This window comes from Eschscholzia californica, unplaced genomic scaffold (genome assembly GCF_041429995.1).
Source record: "Eschscholzia californica isolate CP2 unplaced genomic scaffold, dmEscCali1.0.p SCAF_2, whole genome shotgun sequence".
Taxonomy (NCBI): domain Eukaryota; kingdom Viridiplantae; phylum Streptophyta; class Magnoliopsida; order Ranunculales; family Papaveraceae; genus Eschscholzia; species Eschscholzia californica.
Window position 1 is genome coordinate 59,250,033 of NW_028238309.1, and position 23,106 is coordinate 59,273,138.

Consider the following 23,106-nt stretch of genomic DNA (forward strand, 5'->3'; position numbering starts at 1 on the left):
TTCTCCACATTCTCTAATTTGGTTACAAATTACTCTATGCCTATATAAACAGACCGAATAATAGAGAGAATGATGCATCACAATAACAGAAGCAACCCTAGTTTTCTGAGAGTTTAACAATCTCCAATATTGTTCGCTACGAGTGCAACTAGAGTTCAATTAGTTGTGTTAAATCCTTGGAAGCAACCAAAAATTTACAATTTGTACTTAGGTTGTTCCGAAATCGTTTTCAAATCAGTAAGATTCACCACGACATAACTTTGTTAATTACTTACAATACTTATTTTAGTGATTCAGTTAATCATGTATTCAATTCTCCTTTGATTTTTCTTACTGTTGTCACAAAAAAGAAAATAATGTCTCTCTCAACCACAAAGAAAACTAAAACATTACCTTTTTCTCTTTAGTCAAATTTTGCTTTATTGGATAGATTAGTTTAGGTGAAGATAATGTCAATTATTTTGAGTGTGGTGATTAGTTACCTGCCCATTTAGATGATGTAGAAGGGGGTGAGAAGTTAAAAGAAAAGTAGAATAAACATGTTATCTTTTTTCCTACATGGCTCAAAATTACGACTTATGTAAGGCTCATTACCACTAAATGAACGGTCGCTTTTTATTATTTCCGGCCATTCACCACCAGTTATTTGAGACTCATCTAGATTAGCAGTCGATTGGTCAACCACTTACCACAAAAGGTTGGACACTATTTTTCTCATGTCAAAAAAAATTCTGACATAATTCGTACTAATCAACTCTAATATTTGACAATATAGACGTAAAGATGAGATTTGTTTCTTATCAAGATAGCCTTATCTCTAAATTATAAAACAAGAAATTTTCTAATTAAAGATAATGAAACTTGCTTATCCGAAAGCAAAATCTTACCTATTTTAAATTTGTATGTAGAAAAATTATAACCCACTTGTTATTGAGAGATAATATTAAGAGGTCAAGAAAGGCTTAAAAATCAACATGAGCTTTCATAATCATGAACTTTCTCTACTAGGGTCTTAAAGATACAAGTGGTTGATATTTGATTGATAGGCAAATTTTTGAGCAATTGAAAGACTTGCATTGTTGGATATAATAGACCCATCATTAAAAATATTAATCAAATCTAACTTCTTTATGAATACCAGTTCTTGAAGTTATCTCTGTCATTACTTTAACATTGTGGGACTCCTTATCTTAGAGCTATAGAAAGAGAGAGTTATAGAGATAGAGGGACCCCAGACCCTTATCTTCAAGTAAAAGATGAGAGAAGTCTCTTATCTTACTTATCACTATCATCCCTTATTGACTTATGGTCATCTGAAAAGATCATTAGATGATCTTTGAATATTTTACTCTGCACATTTCATTTGATTGGTAGAGAGAGAATCATGATTAAAGAATTAATTTTTTGTGAAGTATGGACTCAGTCAACAAAGAAGACCTAACTACATTAGGTAAGGCCTGCAAAAAGATCAACAAGTCAATGTGCACATATTTGACACATAAAGACCTAATAAGGTTTTTCAACAAAAAACAAAAAATTATATTTATCTCTTTCAACAAAAAAAAAAAAAAAAAACAAAAAAAAAAAAAAGACCTAATAAGGTATTTGAGTAGTTAAATCTTCTCAGTTTTTTTTTATTATGGGAACCATAAATTACTAACCTCTACGAATCACACGATGATTTGATAGTCTGAATTAAGCTATCCAAAGTTGAAACTGTTATGACGAAGAACAAGCAACTAAGAAAACTAACCGATAAACTAAACAATCACACAGAACACTAGAGATTTACGTAGTTCGGTTTGTTAAACCTACTCTACGACGAACAATTGGAACAATAATTTCTACTATGATAAGACAAGTTAAAAGGGATTACCAAGATATCTTTAGCCTTTAGATTTCAGTTTATATAGCCCACTGAAACTCTAATCCCACCGCCTCTCTTTCTAGTTCCGAAATATGGAGTTCTTAGATAAAGGTATAACTGTATAAGGCAGGGTAGATGTTTAGTGTTAGGGTAAAAAAAAAGTACCGACTTGGGTCAAAAGTTTGTCCGTTATAGGGTCTGAGTCACAGACTAACCATTGACATTGTTGACTAGAGACGATCTTTAACAACCGTTAGTCTGTGACCCAAATGCTAATGCTGGTACTTTACGTTGACCCTAACACTAAATATCTCAGAAGTGAATCGTAACGCCAAAATAAAAGCATATTGATCAATCTAACAAAACTACAATGTAATTTAAAAACATAAATGTGCATCGATTCAATATGTCGATGTAGAGGGAACATGTTTTATTCTGCACCTAACGCGCATCTTGAAATCGTTGCGTCTTTCCGATGCGAAAATTGTTGTACCAGTGCCTCGAAATATGAGATTCTTTTCGCTACAAATTCTCTAGACCACTTTCTCTTTGTTCTCACGTCACTCGTCTTTCTTATCGTGGAACTCTGTTTACTTTCTAAAATATTTTTCACAAATATCACATCGACTTAATTTTTTTTCCCCGAGCGTTTGCTACAGTTGCTCTCTGGGAATCTCATCGGACGAGTTCTTACGACTATTTCCTTGATACATTGAAGGGGTTCATGCTAAGCAGTGGATCCATTTGAGTGATCTATGTTAACACAACTTGTCTTTCAACTAACGGTAGGTTGTTGGTGTCCATGACTCTCTACTGGCGGGTTCGTCGGTCAGAGTTCATGTCTTTCGCAACGCTAATGATGGTGGAAGGGCTAGCCTAGGACTAGGCTCCGCTATACGCCTGAAAAGTTCTCAAATCTGACAAGTTCTCCATTGAAACGTCTACATCCCTGAAACCAACACATCTCTCATCGATTTCCCTTAAGACGTAAATGTTCCAATGATTAAAAGACAAAGCTAGCGTAAGGGTCAATGAAAAAGTACCGGCATTAGTATTTGGGTCACAAACTAACAGTTGTTAACGACCGTTTGTAGTCAATTGGGTCAACCGTTAGTTCGTGACCCAGACTCTATAACGGACAAACTCTTGACCCATATACTAATGTCGGTACTTTTCTTTAACCCTAAAGCTAAATACCTCTTTTATCTTTCTCTCTCTCTCTCTAAAATCAAAATAGAAGCCTACTGTATTAGGAAAACCCAAGATCTGGTGCAAATCCCCTGGGGACCAAAACTGTCTGGATTGAAGGAGACAGATTAATTAGCATATCTATCTAACTAACAAACCTTATCTCTTACATCACCTAATTAGAAAGATAAAAACCCATTTCTTTCACTTCTTTGACAAATCCTACCAAAATTAACATGCTTTTTTCTTTCTCTTTGTTTAATCTCAACATTTAATACTTCCTCTTTACAGTAAAGTCTTACCCATTCTTACAAGTCTTTGAAAATGATCCACTTGTGATTGCTTTAATCATTAGTTTTCTTGGTAAAACTTTACTTGTTAATTTTGGTGGTTTATTAAGGAGGGAGAAGACTTCATCTCTGTTTTTCATCCTTTTATTTTTTGTTGAAAGCTCTGTTTTTCATCCTTGTGTTCTGTTTTTAGATTCTGGGTTATTGAAGAAAATGATGATTAATAATACATTTTTAAGTTACCCTTTTTGCAGATTTATAAACCAAATGGGTTGAGTTCTGATCTTGGGTCTTTTCTCATCTTATCTTGATATCTTTCAATTTCTTCATCTTGGGTTTTATGGGTAGAGAGAGAAACTCTACTCTCTAGTCAGAATTGTTAGTTGTTTCTGACAACAGAGAAAGAATAAATAAAGAGAACTGATATTCTTTTTTTAAGGAGAATTTCTTGTTCTTAACACAAAGATTCTAGTTTCTCTCTCTCTCCAATTATTTGCTAATAGAGAAAGAGAGAAAGAGAGTCAAGGAATTCAATTTGTTGAATAAACAAAATGGGTGATTTTGGAAGAGTGTTATCAAATTGGAGTTGGGGAGAGAACAAGTTATTCGAATTAGCATTAGCGGTTATCGACGAAAACAATCCAAGAAAATGGGAATTAGTAGCTTCCATGGTTGGTGGGAAGACTGCAGAAGAAGTAGAAAAACACTATAAGAGTCTTTTAGAGGATTTACAATCAATTGAATCTGGTAATTTGGATCATGTTTTTGGAGATTCTAAACTTTATCACTCTGTTGAATACACAAAATCAGTTTCTTGGACTGCTCAAGATCAAAAGTATGTCATTCTTTTATGCTTTTGAGCTCCAAATTTACTTATCTTAGATGTTTCATGTCACATGTGTAGTTTTCAATTTCGTCGATACGCGCTAAACTAGTACTCTCTTCTGAATCTTTCCGAGTAGTTTCAAAACTAGTTCAAACGGTTTCTTATAGTATTCAAGCTTATGATTCGTTTCCGATTCTTAGAAGTCAATTAGTGAATTTTCAATGCATTGAAATATTGGTTTTGATGTTGCATTTTGCTTGTGCTTATAGATACCACTAGTTGTGTTTTTTTGGCAGGGTTCACCAACTAATCAGCCCGAAATTGAGTTAGAACTCGAAAAACAAGATGTTGTTTAATCACACTCATTCACTCATTTATCTCATGAATTCAAGTTCTATTTGGTTCGACATTCATCGTTTAGTCAATGTCGAACTCTAAAACGATGCTTCATATAAGTAGAATGCATTTTGTCTTGGTAATGTCTAGATGAATGCATATTAGTCAAAATGTTAAAAACGTTTTTTCGTTAATAATAATGCCGATTAACTTATTTGAACTCTAATCTTAATGCAGGATGCTTCTCAAGTTGGACTTAATAAATTGATCATCAAGAAAGGGGAAATAGGTGTTCATCTTGTTATTGTTTCCATTTCTTGTTCTTCTTTTCTCTCTTTTTTTCTTTCTTTTCGGGTAGCCTCACTATCCATATAAGTAGAATTCCGAGCAGCACTATAGTCATCTATAAACAATAATTAGAATATTGGTTTATTTCTTTCATCATCTTTAATTTTTGTCACTCTGTAGTATTGAATCTTAGCAATTTTTCCGATGTTTATTCGATAACTTAAATCTAAAACACACTAACATGCCCTCATGCCTGAGTTGGTTTGTTGGAAAACCTCAGTCTCATTGCCCCAGCTCTTGGGTTAAAAGTAAAGTCCACAAAACAAATGGTACTATAACACAGGTTTACCCAAGTCTTTTAGGTCCACTTATTCCACATTGATGTATAATGAGTTTTTAATTTCTTGGTGAAAAATTGAAATATGGTTGATTCAAATCAAAAGGACGCAAGTAAATTGAATGTAATAACTGGTGGAGTTCATGGAAAAAAAAAAACCTTTTCATATCTAAGGGATTCTTACAAAGTTTTGCTTGGTTGCAAATCCTCCCAACCACGGAGAAATCTATGTTCTTGGTTCTTGTCGTAATTCCCTTACCAGGAAGAATGTTAACCGTAATATACTACTAGAAATATGTCCTTGCTAGGAGCCTAGGACATCGTCTATCATATAAATGTTAATTATGCATTAACTCAGAAACTGAACAAGGCATGTACGTTTACATATGCGATATTACATGTCTTAACTATTTGCTTGTGATTGAAACGAAGTATTCGTTGTTGATCATGACTCATAGGACCATTGTTGTCGTGTGGTGAATCTTCATTTACTGAGGTGTGGCCTCACGTCATGTGTCTGTGTCATATAACACATCGAGTTTGTGCTAACTCCTCATATATGGGTGTTGCCGAAAGACCACTTTTTGACATAATGCACATGTCATCGAAGAATAATCTTTTTTGGCAACCATTGCATTCATATTAATTCTCGCTCAAATAATTTTTTTTTAGCATAAGCTACACCTGCAACAACATATAGTTGGGACTTTCACAAGTTGTATGCAGTAAGGAGTCATGTGTAATAATGAGGTGTAAAAAATGTGTAAAATTCAGGTTCACTTTTATACCTAAGAGTTAGAGTTACCTTGTACCTAAAAATGTTGAGGTAAAACATAGATCTCACGTAGAAAATGTACACATCAAGTAGGCGGAATTAGAGCGCGTATAGACTTGAATTTCTTGTATAATGTACATATTTAGAGTAATTACCTTGAGATCTTTATGTTATACAACTTTGTCATGGTAGCAGCTTACTGCTTACACCATCAATCAATAGGCATTTGAAAAATTAGCTAATGAATTAATACTGAATCAAACATGAAGGGTGGGTAGGAGAAAAAATAACTCACAATTTTGTCAAACAATTCACCTTTTCACACATACTCATGGAGCATATCAATCTTGGTTTTGCTTGCTAAAACCTGTAATTTCTGCAGTTCATATGGATATATCATATATATATATATATATATATATATATATATGAGAGAGGAGAGAGAGAGAGAGAGAGAGAGAGAGAGAGAGAGAGAGAGAGAGAGAGAGAGAGAGAGAGAGAGAGAAGAGAGAGCCAGGGAAGAGGCAGTGCAGGAGAAGAGCAAACAACAGAACATTTGTTGATTTAGTCCATCTCATGCTCAACCTTTTCCCTGTCTGTCAAGCCCTCTTTCTTATTATTTTACTTTTCACCCCCTACTTTCTTCTCTTTTACCTCTCTAATACTCTTTCTACCTTGCAAAAATATATGCATCGACTTTTCTTCACCAATATACCCATCAAAGCTTAAACCTAGAGAAGGTTGAGAGTGATTGAGATGGATCCCAAATTGAGTTAGGTCATTATATATTGAATCAAAAAGGGTTTGGTTTTGTGCTCTAGTACTATGTAGTACGCCCTTACTTCACTCTTGTACTTTTCTCAACCTAGAGAAGGTTGAGAGTGATTGAGATGGGGATACGCTTGCATCTACACGACTACCCTACTTTTCTTAATTTATACATTTCGTCCTTGGAATTTTTTTTTTATTTGTAGAAAATAGTTAAGAACGAATTCATTTATATATGATGGTGTTATATTGTCTTTCTTACACAACTAACTTTAGGCGCAATCTACCTGGTATAATGTATATTATTCTCGACTCATGTGGTACATGTACATTGTAAATTTATATTACGGGATTACGTTCATACAAAGATTTACAACTATAAAGAAATGAGGTAAAAAGTATTTTAATAATTGATGAGAGGAATAGACACATAAAAAAAAATTTAAGTAAAATGATGAAGTTGTAGTACTAGTACTACTGTACTAGTACACAAGAAGGAGTACATTTGAATCAACTCTGGTTGCATCCAAATTGTAGTACATTTTACCACCTCACCAATTTCCAACTCCATGGCCCATGCCCATTGTGGGACCTATTCATTCCAACCTCTATTTTTGTGTCTTAAAGAAAAAATGTCTAAGAAAATTGGAAGATTCAACAGACCTAATTTAGTTTCTTTAGATTATGTATATCAACCTTCTAGAGGTGAAGAAAATTGCATTTTGTCCATCCACACGTTTCAAAGAAATCTTGTGGACGAAAAATGTTAGAATATGAGTAAATTTTATGGAGATTCTTCGCCTGTACGAAGAAAATGACATTTTGTCCATCCAATATTGTCAAGAAAATAACATCTTGTGGACGTAAAATGTTTGAATTTAAGTGTTTTATTATATGCCACATTAAATAATTTAGTTTTTCGCTATCTTATATGTAAGAGTCTGATTTTGAGATGTTAACCGGCGGAGATTCAGAGGAAGGAAGGCAAGTTGGCAGGCTCCTCTGAATAGAATGGAGGGCATAACGCCTAGTAAGACAGGGAAGGAGTGTTACGAAACGGAGGAAGAGGTGCTGGCTCATCAGGCTCAAGACCTCGACCGGACATCGATCTCAATTTGCCACCCGCCCGAAAGCGGGATTGGGAGTGATATTTAGATGTATAATCCGCAAACACGATCTTTGGGATGTTCTCTAGAGGGTAGAAAGGGAAAGAAGTATAGACTGAACATGTAGTAGGTACAAAAAAGAAGTGAGCAGAAAATCGAAAATCGGAAGAACTTTTTCTATTGAAATTGGGCAAAATTTTGTGCTAACACTGGTCCTGCTTCAGAGTTCAAACCCCATTAAACTCATTATATAACAACACAAAGGGCTAGAACCCAATAAACTTGGTGGAGCAAGTTTATGACTATACATAATTGAACCAAAAAATCAAGATACATATAACCTATATTTCCCATCGGATTCTAAACCATATCAACTGCCGATAAAATAGAATATCATCCATCGGACAGTCTGGATCAAATAACTTTTGTTCTGAGTAGTGGTGGTTGATTTTGGTTTACTCCAAGATCATTTAATAACTTCGAACTTAACTGCATAAACAACATACTTGTATTAGCAAATGATATAAAATAGCTAACTCAAAACAAAATCAGAAAGAACGTTTCGAGTCTTTTTCTTAAGATTGGTATAAAGCTTTCGAAAAAAAATGAATCATTACCTGTCTATATAGTGAAGAATCGCCATAGGACTTACTTAGTTCTACAACATGAAGAGATGGACTGATTTCAAACATCTGCCCAAAACATCGAAGAAAAATCATGGTTAATATATATAGAAGTTCGCACTGAAACTTCCTAACAAGTACGAATTTAGTTTGCTTGAATTTAGCACTTTTTTTTTACCTCTGCTGCTACCGAAAGGTTACTCGAGCTTTTCTGGCCTCTGTGTTCTTGAATCACCTTTAACTGGAGGACAAAAAAAAACATCGAAATTGTCAATCAAATCCACTTTAATATTCATGTTATAATCGAAGTATGAATTAAGCAACAATTCTGTGTTGTGGGCTAGAAATATTCATGAACGAAAAACTAACCTTTCCATTTTTCTTCTGGACTTGGAAACCCATATTCGTTACAATATCTTCAATCTTCTCAAGTAAATTCTTTGAGCTATAGTTCGAAGTGAACCTTATTTTTCTCTCAGAAGCATCCTGCAAATTAAATTAATGTAAGAATGCAGAAGACTAATAAGGTAAATGTAGGGAAAAGAAAATGTTGTGTCGCAGTTTGATTCCTAAATGAATCCAACAAAGGAGTGAGTAAAAGAAACTGTAAGTTTTGGATATTTTTACCTCTGTTTCAAAAAACCCTGAAAGATCTAAAGACGAAGACATTCCAATGAGCTGAAAAGCATTGATTCGCTTAGGTGAATCTGGATGTTTGTCTACGTCTGTTTGCTGAAATAGGAAGCAGGCAGGTCAGTTTCATAGACTAAGCGGCTTGAGAAAAATCCGAAAACGCGATATAAGATTTAGACTAGTAAAAGAGTTCTTACCACTTCTTTCATAGAGAAGGCATCATCGTCGATATAAACATTTTCTTCCCCATCTAGTGAGAGAGCAGGGAAGTAATCTTGCTTAAACCATTCATTTTCTCTGATCTCAGCTATCGTTATCCGGGTACTAGGATTAGGATCAAGAATCCTCTTTAATATATTTCTAGCTCCAGGTGAAAGCCATTTCGGCATTTGAGGATCTCCCTTAAATATCTAAATAAGGAATCAAAAAGGAAGTGAACAAAGTAAGCTAATTGCAATTCAAAAAACAGATAGCATGATTCATTTGCCAGACAAAATGCAAATAATAGATACATACCTTTTGATATAGAACAACAAGATTTCGATCATCGAAAGGGAGAGATCCGGTTAAAATAACATATAAAATGACACCACATGACCATATATCCGAATTTGCTCCATCGTATCCTTTATTAGCAAGAATCTGCATAAAAAGGCAACTTAAAAATGAGAAAAGGTAATTAGACAAACAAAGTGTCGAAACCAAACACAGAGTACTAGTTGAAGTTCATAAGCACCTCTGGAGCTACATAGTTGGGACTTCCACAGGTTGTATGTAGTAACCCATCATCCTGATAATGAGATGTAAGCATAGTGCATGTTAGTACCTGTTTTCTTTTTCGAATATATATATTTCAACTTTACATTCGTATTAGATAGTAAGAACTGAAGTTTCCTATACCCGAAAATGTTGAGGTAAAGCACTGAGACCAAGATCTGTTATTTTCAAGTTTCCTTTTGCATCAATAAGAACATTCTCTGGCTGTCATGAAACAACAAAGAGGCATAAGCATAAATAACCTAACAGTATAATATCTCGCTTAATAAATTAGCTCATTAACCTGAGAATGTAGTTCGTAAATCCAGGATTTATAGATTTTTTATACCAAATTCATACAATATATTCAATTTCATAGAAGAACTGCAGGAGGCTATAGATTGCCATCCTCTAGAATTTTAGTTCTTTATAGCTTATACGGAATTTGAGTTATATATAGACTTGAATTTCATGTAGATGTGCACATCAAGAGTAAATTACCTTGAGATCTCTATGGTATACACCTTTGTCATGACAGTAGCTTACACCATCAATCAACTGTTGGAAGAGCTTTCGTCCTTCATTATCTGAAAGTCGCCCATTTAAGACCTATACAATTTCAAGAGACATTAAGACAAAAGACAAACCAAAGAATGTAACATTTTCATGTTGGAGATATAATTGAAAAAAGCCAAGGATATCCAGTAAGACTTGATTAACCATGAAGAGTAACAGGAGAAATATCTTACAATTTTGTCAAATAGTTCACCTCCTGATACATATTCGAGGACCATATAAATCTTGGTTTTGCTAGCTAAAACCTGTAAATTTGAGCAGTTCATATGGATCAGTTAATAGTAGTAAAAGAAGTGGTAGAGGACATAAATGAAACATTTACTGCTAATCGAATAATCTCCATTCTCGCCCACTCATAGGAAAAAAGAAAAGAAAAATTAAGGCATAAAAGACAACACCAAAGAAAGGGAAGTGCTATTGGCTTCTCTACTAGGAAACTGATAAGACATCATCATGAACAAATGCTAGTCTTTGAAAAATTTAGTGATTTAATAAAGCTCGCTTAGGTTGAGTAGTAACATATTTGTCTCTCTACGCTATGCTTAGAATCTTTTTTTTTTTGAAAATTTGCTATGCTTAGAATCTTACTGTTTCAACGATACAAATTGTACTGCCAATACGAGTAAGATTTTGAGTGATTACGTCACTTCCGAAAAAGAACCCTTTATTCAGTGGGGTCATTCCAATCCATTCATGAATCATGGAAGTTAGTCAGAGAGATGGAAGACATTGTATTGTTCACACATATGTTAGTTGAACTTTATTATCTAACTTTAGAAATCAATTAGTAACATCCATATGGGTCCCATACTTCTGTGGATTAATACAAGTATGGACATAGCAACTACCATGGTAGATTTATGTTGCTACCAGACATTTAAAAGTGGGTCCATCAAAAATCAGTTCCACATGCTACTATTTGACAAATTGTTGATAGCATTCAATATCATATGATAAACTCATGTCATATTTGCAAATAGGTGAACATTCAAGAGTCAAGACCATTGACCCATAACCATTTAAGTGGGTCAACAGATCTTCATCATTTGATTGGTGAAAACTTTCACAAAGGGTGGAGTGTTCTTGACCCATGTTAAATGTGGATCAACACAAGTAAAACCTATCTAGGCCAATAAAATAAAAACTCATCTAGATACCATTTTCCCACTATGACATTGACACTACCTACATTATTGGAGAGAAGAAATTTAAGTGGAAAGAGAAATAGGAAACAACCCATTTGACAGTTCCCCTATAAGAATAGACATCTAGAAGAGGTTAATAAAATAAGAGACATGAGAACATAACCACTTAGTTTAAACATCCAATAAGAAATCGACAACACCTATACGATTTTTCGTTGCAAAAATATACAAGAGATTCTATATCTTCCAAAATAATAAACAAGTTGATGCATGATAGTAAATAAATTATAAAATCAAAGACAGTGATAATATAAAATTCGGAATAGAGAAAGAAAGTGGGAATCGTTTTCGCAAATATTATTTTTGTTTAATAATAAGAGGAAAGACCAGTGTACTAGTATGGGATAATCCCTTATACGATTCTACTCATAAAAATTAATAAATTAATGTTAATTAAGAATGTTAATATACGAATTGACATAGTACATCAATACTGTTTACGAATGCTTATCCAGATGATATGGCAAATTTTCTTTTTCTTTCCACCTAAGCAAGGCGCCACCTGTGACGACTTTAAACTTCCACGAATAGTATAAAGTCTTTGTGGTCCATCCATGATAAAATCGAGATTAAACTCTTTTAATAAAATTGAATTAAATGATTGGTAGCCAAAGAATTGCCAAGTCGGCAATAAATAAATGGAAAGTGAAAAAAGGTAGTGGCATGTGAGGTGCAACTAAGCAAGTGACATGGCAAGAAATGATCCCTATGGCTACGCGAGGAGTCGTGACAGGAGAGTGGCCCTAAACTAAAGACCACAAACAATCATTGTAGGACATAGGGTCCACAAACTATAGCCACATATAATAAAAGAGTCAAGATCAATAGGTCAAGTGACCCTAGTTCTCCAAGTTGGCAAATAACATGAAAATTAGATATACAATAAGCCATGGTTCCCATTTATCGGACACATACCAACAAGTTTATCCTCGTGTTAGTTACTTGACTGGTAGGTCTGAACCACCGAAATTTGAATTGTGAAAAATGATGAACATAATTTTTTTTTTTTTTTTTTTTTTTTTTAAGACAAGGAATAGAAGAAGGATACATTTCAACAAAAAAAAAAAAGAATAGAAGAAGGATACAATCAGTGATCAAAGACGAACTGACTCGTCAAAAAGTGAAAAGAATTTATAACTAAAAACAATGCAGATATTTATGTTTAGCAAGTCAGAAACCCCTAAATACCCACGAATAAGATAAGTTTTTCGTCAATAAACTCCAAAAATCTGGAAGTCCTAGGTTCGATTCCCATGTAAAGTGGAATTCATGATTATTGAATTTGAATTATTAAAAGGTATAAATAATGTAACAAGTTTGTCAGACTTTGGGCCTCTTTTATGTCAATGGATTTTAAACATCTTTTATTCTAAGTTTAACTTAAGCGGTAATCGTGCTTATCACATCTTCATGATCTATCAATGTTTGTCAGAGACAAGACGAAGTGAATCGCCTCGTGGTAATATTCCTAGCCTCAAGATCTGCTTTTAATAGTCATGCAATTATGCAAAGGTGAGAATCAGACAAGTTGTCAGTCAGAAAACAAAACGACGCCGTTATGATTCCATCTAACTTCTATCCCCACGTCTGACTCCTTTTTGACCCTTCACAATTTTGACCCTAAAAAAAATCTCATTGTTTTCCCCCAACAGAAAGAAAACCGCCGGTAAAACCAGAAGTTTAGAGAAAAAAAAATGATGAAGACGATGATAAAATTTGAACTTACTTCGTGTAATCTGACTACGTTTGGATGCTTCAGAAGCTTCAATGTCCCAATTTCTCTCTTTATCTGTTCCCACATTGAACAAAAAAAAATATATTAAAACTCAGAAAATCAATTAAATTAACCCTAATTTAATATTCAAACCCCCTTTTTTTATGGAGGAAAGTTCGGGAAGAATATCATTTAGGGCAATCAAAATCTAATTTCCATTAAAATCGTTCAAATCAGAAATTTTAAGAGAGAGAAAGAGAGAGAAAATTTGGGAAAAAAAAACCTGATCATTGGTTTTGAGATCTATAATCTTCTTCTTCTCCAATATTTTGACAGCAAATTCTTGACCAGTTTCAAGATTCTTAGCGTACTTAACTTTTCCGAAATTACCTTCACCAAGGGTTCGTCCAAGTTCGTATTTACCTAATTGAATACCCAGTTGATGAGTATTATCAAATGATGAACTTCTCTCTACTGAACCTTTTTTCGTCATGAAAGTTTTGCTCTGCTTTTTTTGAGTTTTCTCTCTCTAGAATCTCTTTTGGGGTTTCTCTCTCTAAAAAAGAAAAAGAAAAAGGAAAAGTGAAAGAAGATGACAAATCGGAGGAGTAGAAGAGTAGAGAGGTTTTTAATTGGCAATCTAGGTTGTCCCCGTTGTTTATATGTAGCACCACCAAATACACGTCCTCCTCATACACGGAAAGAACAAATATACAGTTGGAAATTTTTTATTTTAAATAACTCAATAAGATATTTTCATTTTGTTAATTTTTAATTTATAACTTCTTTTACGTTTTCAACAAAAAAAAAAAAACTTCTTTTACGTCCTCTATTTTTCATTTGGGCCCTTTTCATTTTCTCTGACTCCATGTGGAAAACATTTAATTTTTTTAATTAACTTTCTAGTTTCTCTATTCTTGGTATATTAATTTTATTTTTTTATTGTTTTTGGTAATTAACTATTAAAGTAATTACAATCTATTGATACATCGAATATGTGATAAGTTGAAATTTTAACTTTTGTAGGACCGGGCCTAATGTATAACTAGACTACGAATCAAAAATCCAATTACACTTCTTTATTTATAACTTTAATAAATCCAAGTTCAATTAACCATGAATTCAACTTAATCTGAAAATCGAAACTGAAAACTTCTAGGATTTTAGAGTTTATAACCACAGTGTTTGTTAACCACTTGGGCAACTAAATGTGGACCATCAATTTTATTAAACATCTTGTTTATGATTCTAATTGTTTATTAAACATGTGCAATCGACAAATGTTGACCATCAAATTTCTGGAATAGAGTGAAAAAAATTCTATAGATCTTGTAGAATGGGCTAAGGAGTGTGTATGTTAGATTTTTTTTATTTTATTAATATAAATTAGCTATGCAGTTGGAACACAAATCTGAAACCATATTAGGTGTTTTTTTTTGTTCAAAAATATTAGGTGTTCTTACTAGAGGAACTCTATATGTAGGAACCAATAACCTAAAGATTGTGAAGCCCTTTCAACAAAAAAAAAAAAGGAAAGATTGTGAAGCCAATAAACAAACAAAAAGGTACCTGCATGGGATTTTTTATGTGGTGAGGTGGAACTACTCTTTTTGACTTTTCATCAATTGCACAGAGGGGGCAAAAAGAGATGACCTTTACTCTAATTTGATGAAAGTGTTCTTTGATGTTCTCAAGGGAAGTGGGGTTAATGGGGTGTGCTACTCAAGGATTTCTTTTTTCTTGTTGTTAGGGGTGGGAGGTAAGAAGTTGGTGTTGGTGGTGGATGGTTGTGGCTTGTGGGTGGCTAATGGAGTATTGGTGGGCCTGGTGGATCATGGGTTGCATATGCAACTAGGGCAGGGGGCAGGGGGCAGGGGACATGAGAACTCCAAGATATGGTTGGTTAAAATGTAAGTATTGTACTATTATCAAATATAATTACCAATATAAGAGCAAGTCCAGCCTCAGCCACCCGCTCCAAGCGGTTAGCCTCAGCCACCCGCTCCAAGTCCAACCGCTTGGAGCGGAGGCTGGGGCTCCTCCTTCAGTCGCCCCTAATGTTAAGGGCGACTGAAGGGAGGCCCCAAGTGACCGTTGGGGCCCAACGGTCACTTGGGGATGCCCCCTAGCCGTTGGATTTGCTCCAAGGGCTAGAAATGGGTCCAACCCCTATAAATAGGGGTTGGACCCATTTTCATCTCCCACTCTCTTCATCACTTTCTTTCTCTCATTCTTGCAACTTCCTCTCCATTTCTATCTCTCTTTCTTTCAATTTTTTTTTGATCTTTTCATTTGTTCACCCATGGATCCATTAGACATCAACGAATTCGATAACCAAAGTTATATGGAAATGTTGTCCCCTAATTCTACTTACCCGTCGGCTCAATTAAGAGTTGATGATTATGAAGTATGTGAGGATTCTTGCGTGCAAGGAGGGACGACTTCGATAAAGATAACTAAACGGGAACCGTATAAGCCGGATGAAGATATTTTACTTGCTAATTGTTATTTGAGAATCACATTTGATGCGGTTGTCGGAAATAGCCAAAAATATAAAGTATTTTGGCAAAAAATATCGGATGAATATAATGCGAGTGCAAAGTTTCAACGCACACTTAGAAGTTGTAAATCTCGTTTCAGTGAGATAAGTTCGGAATGTCAAAGTTTTATATCGACTTTGAGGATAATAAATAAAGTTCCAAAAAGCGGAGAAAACGATTATGACCGGGTAATTGTTTCTAACTTTTTAATTTCTTTTTTCTATCTTTTCACTTCATTCATAATATATACTTATATATATTTTGTTTATTTTAGTTACAAAGAGCTATCGAATTGAATAAAAAAAATCATCCAGGTAAAGGGTTTAGGTTCCTACATGTTTACAAAATTTTGATGACACGCAACAAGTGGATGGCAGACATGCCAGGAGAGTCAACATCCGGTAAAAGAGATTCTAATACCAATCCATCGGAAGAAAGACCAATTGGCCGTAAACAAGCCAAAGCAAATGCAAGAGTTGGCGAACCATCCACACATTCTACCGCTTCAAAAACTCCCAGTGAGGGATATTGGGTAAAAAGAGATGAAGATTCCCAACAAAGATCAGCAACTTTGAGTGAAGCAGTACGGGTTCAACAAGAGACCCTAAAGGTGCAACAAGATTTTCTACGGGTGCAAACGGAATTGGCGAACCGACAATATGGGATGGACTTAATGAAGATTGATATTAGGTATCTCGACGAACATGCTCAACAAATGCTTTTAGCGGCGCGAGACGCTTGGTTCAGCGGTGCACCACGAGACCCCAAGAAACCCCTTCTAGTTATTTTTAATTAATTTTTCTAGTGTTGTTTAGTCGTATTTAAGTAGTTTTAAATTTTTAATCAATTATTAGTTGTAATCGATGTTTTTTTAATTGAATTTTATTAGTAAATTGGGAAATTTTAAATTCAAATTTTCGGCCTCAAGAGAGGCTGGGGCTGGAGCTGAATTTTAGAGGCTGAGCTGAGACCAATAATTTTAGGTGAAAAAGTGGTTTTTTCGGCCTAAGACAGGCTGGGATTGGACTTGCTCTAAGAAGTGATATGTTTATGCTTATTGAAGTCCAATATTGTCATCCAGTTTGTTTTTATATGCAATTGATGGATATCTTCCAGAAAAGCAATCAATCAAGTCTACTAAAATTGGAAGGGGTGGTTCTTTACTTTGTAAATCCTCCACCATGGCAATAAAAGTTTTTTTTTTGTTGAAATATGGCAATAAAAGTTATGCAAATAAGATGCTATGTAACAATATACTATTTATAACGATAATAATAGTTATAACAATAATTAAATTAAGAATAAGGTTCGTTCATAAGTACACAATTTACTTCAGCAACTCAAACTTTAACCCCTTTAAGTTGTCTAACATGGCTTTTAGCCCCCTAACTATCAGTTTTGTTAGAAAAAAAGAATTAACTTTATCTTTTCCTTCTTCCAGATTTAACCCTTGATCGTTTTCGTAATTTTGTACTCCTCTTGCTCTTCTTATTTCTCCTTTGTTTCTTCTTGCCTTTTCGATATGTTTTTCTAGATTTCGAGAATCTCAAAAAACCAAATCAGGTGATTGGGAATCGGACGATAGACTCTGACTCCACCAACACCCTTCTATTTTTAATAGAGAAAGGAGAGAGGAGAAAAAAGGAAAATATCAAAATGGTAAATGGTTGCTATAGAAAGAAGGGCAAAGTTGGAAGATCTTAACGTTTATGTTACAAATTTCTAAGCTAAGGGGCCAATGAGGCAAGTTGGACAATATGGATGGAAGTCACTTGGGAAGTCATTTGTGAATTAACCTTAATATACTTGGCCAAGTTTTTTTTTTTTTTTTGGATACTTGGCCAAGTTGATCATCAAGTTCTTAAGGATTGAAATGGAAGATAAGAATGCAAAAGGTATAAAATGTTGGAGGTCAATGTCATGTACCTTCCCCATACATAAACTACTTTTAAAAATCCACACTACTTGGGGTTTAGTATTAGTTAGTTTCACAGTGGATAAGATCATTTGGATGATCAAAATAGTCTACTTTTCTAAAGTTGGGAAAGTAACATATTTGTTAAAAAAAAAGTGATTCTATAGATTTGTGTAGTGGATGATGAATATGATCTCTTACCTTTAAGAGTTTATTATTACTACTAGATTACCAATAACTTTATCACTTTCACTTTTTGATGAAAATTAATTATATAGGTAAAATTTGGGAAAAACACATAGTCTGAAATATTTATTTTAATTTATCACCACTTTAGATTTGAATATATATATATATATATATATACACGAACAAAGGACGATCTCTTTTTTTGCTAAAGTCATTTGAGTAAAACAACATGTTAACTTCGAAGACGTATTGTTTTTCGAATCGAGTAGATCATCTGTAATTACTAAGCTTAATTAGCTAAGATATCAATTTGTTGAGCGTCTCTTGTATTGCAATATCCTTGAAATTTATTAATATATTTGGTAATTTGGTTACATGGTAATAGTATCATTTCCACCATCACAATATATTTCTTAACAATTTTGTTTGACAGGAAAATAAATAACATAGTTCAACAAAAAAAGGAAAATAAATAACCTGCACAAAAATGTCACCAACAAATAAACACCAAAATATATGAATTTTGATAGTTTATCTGTTCCCGCTTATTAGGTATATTTAGCATGTGGTTTTTTTCTTTTCGTGATAGTTCATTTGTTTTCGACTACTTTATTTAAGGACAAACAAATTATTAAATGAAAAATTACTTGTGGCAATACAAAATGGCATGAAAATAGTGTATCAAAAAGAACATTTCTATAACAACTAAAAAAGATAAGTACCAGAATGAAAAAATAGGAATGGAAAAAATCAATATCCTTGTGAGAAAACGACTATTATATATCTATCACAGTTTATAAAGGCTAGTAATTGATAGCCACAAGAAAGGAAAACAAACTGACTTTCTTTGCAACCACTCAACAAACATAGGGTTTATATGAACCAAAAGACAAGTCATTTGATAGTGAATTTGGGTTTCTTCACACCTCTACCTTGTGAAGAACCCATCCACCATGTCATTTTCAGGTAAGTTAAGTTTCTTGAGGTGGCATACTCAATTGTCGTCGTGGAGTAACCGTGAACATAACAAAAATTGTTCCGAAAAATGACAATTTCGTCGGGTTATTTGTTTGAAGTTTCTTTATCCTCTTCTCCATCTTCGTCAACACCATCTCAAGACGACAAACTCCTTTCATTCGAGAAGAAAATAAAACAGACACCTTTTTCAACAAGTTATGCGTTAATTCTAGGATTGTTTAACCCTCGCCCTCGTTCACTAAGCTCGACAAAATATATGAAAGGAGAAGATAACAAAACAACTAGACATGGATTTCATAACAATTAAATAACCCATTTTTGTGATTATTGAGATCATACTACTTGGTTATTTTTTACAGACATATCTGACTGTGTTCACTAAATTTTTGGTATTCACATACTCCAATGAAAACAATGATCCAAGATCACAACAACATTAATCCGTTTCTTGCGCCGAAACTGAAACTGGTTGAGTTCTCCAAGAACATATCATTGGATCCTGAAAAAGTGAAAAAAAAGGCATAATTATGTAAAGGATGTCATAAACAAGAGTTTCCGAACTCAACATAACAATATGAAATCGTGTAAATATCCATAATCATGCCAATCTACTCTCCGGTAAATTCACTATTCGTCTAAATCTTATTTTTCTAAACGCCCACGAGCTCGAATTTGTGTGGCCTCTTTAACTTCTATTTTCTTAACATGACCAAAACAAACATATACGTCAAGAACCGACTAACATGAGCATTCAAGAACTGTCATGTCTTATTTACATATATATATATATATATATATATATATAGTCACCCTTGCACACCATAAGATGTCATTTTTTCGTAAAGCGCTATTAGGATTATGTGTGCAACGAGAAAAAGGAAAAACACAGTCATCGGGTAGATGAGCATACTGTAAAATTGGTGTAATTCAACAAGGCGAAATGGGGAAAGTACAACACTATTTTAAAGAAAGGAGGAGAAGTCAGGAAGAAGAGGAAACATACCCATAAAGCTCAAATTATCCTATGTGGATCTGCAAGTTGCCTTGTTGTGGCCAAATTCCTTGCACTTACTACACTGAAGTTTTCGTTTGTCAAAATCTGGGGCACGCTGAGTTTTTGGTCGCCCGGGTGCACGACGAGTTGGTGGAGGAGTTACCATTATCGTTCCTTCAGAAGGTTCTTTATTCACGGGCATATCCACATTTGGAACTGGATTTATTGATTCCGAATAGGTTAATCGGTAGTTATCGGTAAGGAAATATTTAGAGCAAAAGTCATATGTGTTTCTACCAGTGGATTCAAAAACTGCAATAGCATGGGAACATGGCATACCACTTAAATGCCATTCCTTGCAACTACAACCCCATTGCTCGACATCCACTTTCCAGACGGAGTCACCACGAACCTCAAAAGTGTTTGTCATACTCGGTGAAAATAACACTTCAAGGGTTCGTGCTTTAATAGTTTCATTTTCTAATATTTGCTCCATAGATGGGGTCAGTTTAGTCATCCATTGGCTAGATGCCATCCGACGAGAATAGATCATCTCCATCATCTTACCTCGGAGCATATCAACCATCTGTGTTATTGGTAACTCGTGAGCTTCTGATACCCAATGATAGAACATTTCCCCAAAATTTGATGTCATGTGATTATATCTTGCACCCCCAAAGAGCACGTTTGCCCAATGTTCAGGCTTACTCTGCAAAACCCAATCAAATGCTTCCGAAGAAATCTCTTTGATACTATTGATACTCCTTTGAAATTCCTCTTGCTTAGTTGTAGAAGCAGCAGTATGAAGATCAGCAACCAAAAGACGTTTTACTTCGTTAGAAAATTGGGTTTTCAGATCTCTTTTAAAATTCTCTGTAAGATAGCGAAGACAGTAGCCATGAAATCCATTCTCAAACACTTCAGGAATCGAATCTCTCAAACCCTTTTTTGTATCTGCAATAAACGTTATAGGTTGTGAAGTTGAGAGCGCAGATTTCAGTTCCACCAAAAACCAATTCCAGTTATCATCAGTCTCAGCATCTACTACCGCAAAGGCAACTGGAAAAGCACAATCTTCACCATCAGTTGCTGTGGCAGCCAACAGTGTTCCCTGGTACTTCGAGTTTAAAGGCGTACTATCGAGGAAAAGAAGTGGGCGACAACCTTCTTGGAAACCATGTAACGAGGCATGAAAAGCGACAAAAAGGCGGTGAAAACTCGAGTCTTCCTTAGTACTGAATGTAGCAAAACTACCTGGATTTGTCTCCATTATTGTCTCGCATAAATAAGGCAACTGACTATATGCCTCTTTATAAGAACCTTGAAGTTGTTCTCTAGCTATCTCTTTGGCACGCCATGCCTGTGAATAATTTAACTCAAAACCATAATCTCGTTTGATATCAGTGACAATATCCTTTGGTTTATAACCTGGAGAATCACGCAATTTCTCCTTTATGAGATCTGCGACCCAGTTTGTTGTAGCTTGATACCCACTTGTCAAAACTGATCCATCACAAGTATGAGTTGGGTCCATTTTCTTAATACAAAACAATTGGGTAGTCGCTATTCTTGAAGCATGTAACCTCCATGGACAACTTTCTGATTTGCATCTTACAGTTACACGGAGACTATCATTCTTCTTAAATTTATATGCAAATCCATGTGCAATAGAGTACTTACGTAATGCTTCACGAAACTCATGAACATTAGCAAACCTTTGATTCACGCCAGTAATAGTGTTTTCCCATTCTAAAGCTTTATGATGCTTGGAAACACTAGCGGCTGTCCTAACATTAAGAGGAGGAGGTGTTTTATCCATGGGAACATCAATAAATGGCTCATCTGAATTAACAATAACTCCATCAACATGTGTATCATCATTATCAATAGGAACCACTTCTTCTGATATTGTCGTTCTACTAGACCTGCATAATCGAAGTCCTCTAAGAATTTAAACAAATAAAACAAGTAATCGATAAGTGAGTAAGAAAAGAGGGTAGTTCCTTGGAGATAACTACCTACTAGCAGGCATGTTTGAAACCTCATTGTTGATTATCTCTCTCATTATGACATACACGTCTGCTGTGGCGCAATTCTCATGGAAACTGATCATTCGTTTTAGATCTTTATCATTCGAGATTGTAATCAGAATTTTCCTGTTTCCTGGGAGGAAGTATTTCACTGTTATTGATTCAGGATTAAGGTTCCACATTTCCGAAATCTCGCTCCTAAATTCCTCAAATCGAGTTCCTTGATCGATATCAATTGCGTGGGCATCTCCTCCATTGTATGACAATGAACCATCTTTGTTGGTTATAAAGTAACCCCCGGATTGACAAATAGCAATAATTTTCTTTTCTTCCATAACCTCCTATATGAAAATCACATAGTATTAAATTAAGATTTCTAACAAAAATGACTGTTTTTAGATACCCATTTGGTCAAAAAAAAAAAAAAAAACAGGTAACTCTTATCATTAACAAAGAATCATGATTAAGAAAACCCTAATTTCTAAAACTGAATGCAATAACAAACCCATTTTGTATACCCTTCTAAAACAAACTAAAAAACCCGTTCATGTAAATAAAAGGTAGAAGAATATATAAAAACAAAACAAAAACCATCAATGAACTATTCATGCAGACAATTTGAAAACCCAAAATCAGTAAATACAAGTCTGTATATGGAAACATAAAAGTGGAACCCTAGATTGGTGAATTACAGAACTCAAAACAAAACCCTAGTTTTTCTATAAAAGGTTTTACCTTTAGATAAGAGATTGGAACGAGAAGCCTATATTCCTCACCCTCTCAAAAATTGTGTTCATACAGTAAAAACTAACAGAGAGAGATGGAAGTTTGGGGGAAAAATGCCGCCTTCAATTTTATTTTAGGTTTTCAACATACCTCCCTCATTAATTAGGTATACTCAATATACCTCCTGATATCACCTGTCTTGATCTTACGTCCTGACTTTGGGGACGTCATAACGTCACTATTACAGTTATAACGATAGGATCTTTTTCTTTTTCGCTTAGAATAACGATAGGATCTTCGATCTTTATTTTTTACGGCTTATGTAAGCTTGTAGTCTACTAGTGATAAAAAAATACCGACAGGTCATAGACTCCGTCTTATTAAAATTTTTGTGAGATATAATTCAGGGGGATTGGGTTAATTATGTAGTATTATATAACAATTTG

General features: G+C 34.4%; 3 protein-coding genes and 1 long non-coding RNA gene across 6 annotated transcripts; 1 reads left to right on the forward strand and 3 right to left on the reverse strand.

The window, feature by feature from the left end:
• Nucleotides 1–3,234: 3,234 nt before the first annotated feature.
• LOC147559688 (protein RADIALIS-like 4) lies at nt 3,235–4,951 on the forward strand. Its single transcript, XM_086661586.1, has 2 exons — nt 3,235–4,180; nt 4,745–4,951. Exons 1-2 carry the CDS (start codon nt 3,897–3,899, stop codon nt 4,773–4,775), a joined length of 315 nt encoding a protein of 104 aa, XP_086517712.1. The 5' UTR covers nt 3,235–3,896; the 3' UTR covers nt 4,776–4,951.
• A 324-nt stretch (nt 4,952–5,275) lies between these two features.
• LOC147559689 (uncharacterized) lies at nt 5,276–6,685 on the reverse strand. Its single transcript, XR_015234649.1, has 2 exons — nt 5,945–6,685; nt 5,276–5,816 (listed from the first exon to the last, which is right to left on the reverse strand). It is a non-coding gene; the product is annotated as an uncharacterized LOC147559689 (long non-coding RNA).
• Nucleotides 6,686–7,945: 1,260 nt separating this feature from the next.
• LOC147559690 (CBL-interacting serine/threonine-protein kinase 1-like) lies at nt 7,946–13,995 on the reverse strand. Of its 2 annotated transcripts, XM_086661587.1 has the most exons (13): nt 13,572–13,995; nt 13,301–13,363; nt 10,543–10,614; nt 10,295–10,402; nt 9,938–10,018; nt 9,774–9,827; nt 9,554–9,679; nt 9,235–9,447; nt 9,032–9,136; nt 8,774–8,890; nt 8,583–8,645; nt 8,399–8,473; nt 7,946–8,270 (listed from the first exon to the last, which is right to left on the reverse strand). In XM_086661587.1, the coding sequence occupies exons 1-13, from the start codon at nt 13,779–13,781 to the stop codon at nt 8,196–8,198; spliced, it is 1,362 nt and encodes a 453-aa protein (XP_086517713.1). In that variant the 5' UTR covers nt 13,782–13,995; the 3' UTR covers nt 7,946–8,195. The 2 variants fall into 2 exon arrangements, with proteins under 2 accessions (XP_086517713.1, XP_086517714.1); XM_086661588.1 differs by lacking the exons at nt 13,301–13,363; nt 13,572–13,995 and adding an exon at nt 10,768–10,966.
• Nucleotides 13,996–19,202: 5,207 nt separating this feature from the next.
• Nucleotides 19,203–23,006, reverse strand: LOC147559691 (uncharacterized). Of its 2 annotated transcripts, none has more exons than XM_086661594.1 (4): nt 22,670–23,006; nt 21,923–22,275; nt 19,914–21,829; nt 19,203–19,409 (listed from the first exon to the last, which is right to left on the reverse strand). In XM_086661594.1, the coding sequence occupies exons 2-3, from the start codon at nt 22,267–22,269 to the stop codon at nt 19,933–19,935; spliced, it is 2,244 nt and encodes a 747-aa protein (XP_086517720.1). In that variant the 5' UTR covers nt 22,270–22,275; nt 22,670–23,006; the 3' UTR covers nt 19,203–19,409; nt 19,914–19,932. The 2 variants fall into 2 exon arrangements, with proteins under 2 accessions (XP_086517720.1, XP_086517721.1); XM_086661595.1 differs by having other exon boundaries at nt 21,923–22,272; nt 22,670–22,820.
• Between the last annotated feature and the right edge of the window lie 100 nt (nt 23,007–23,106).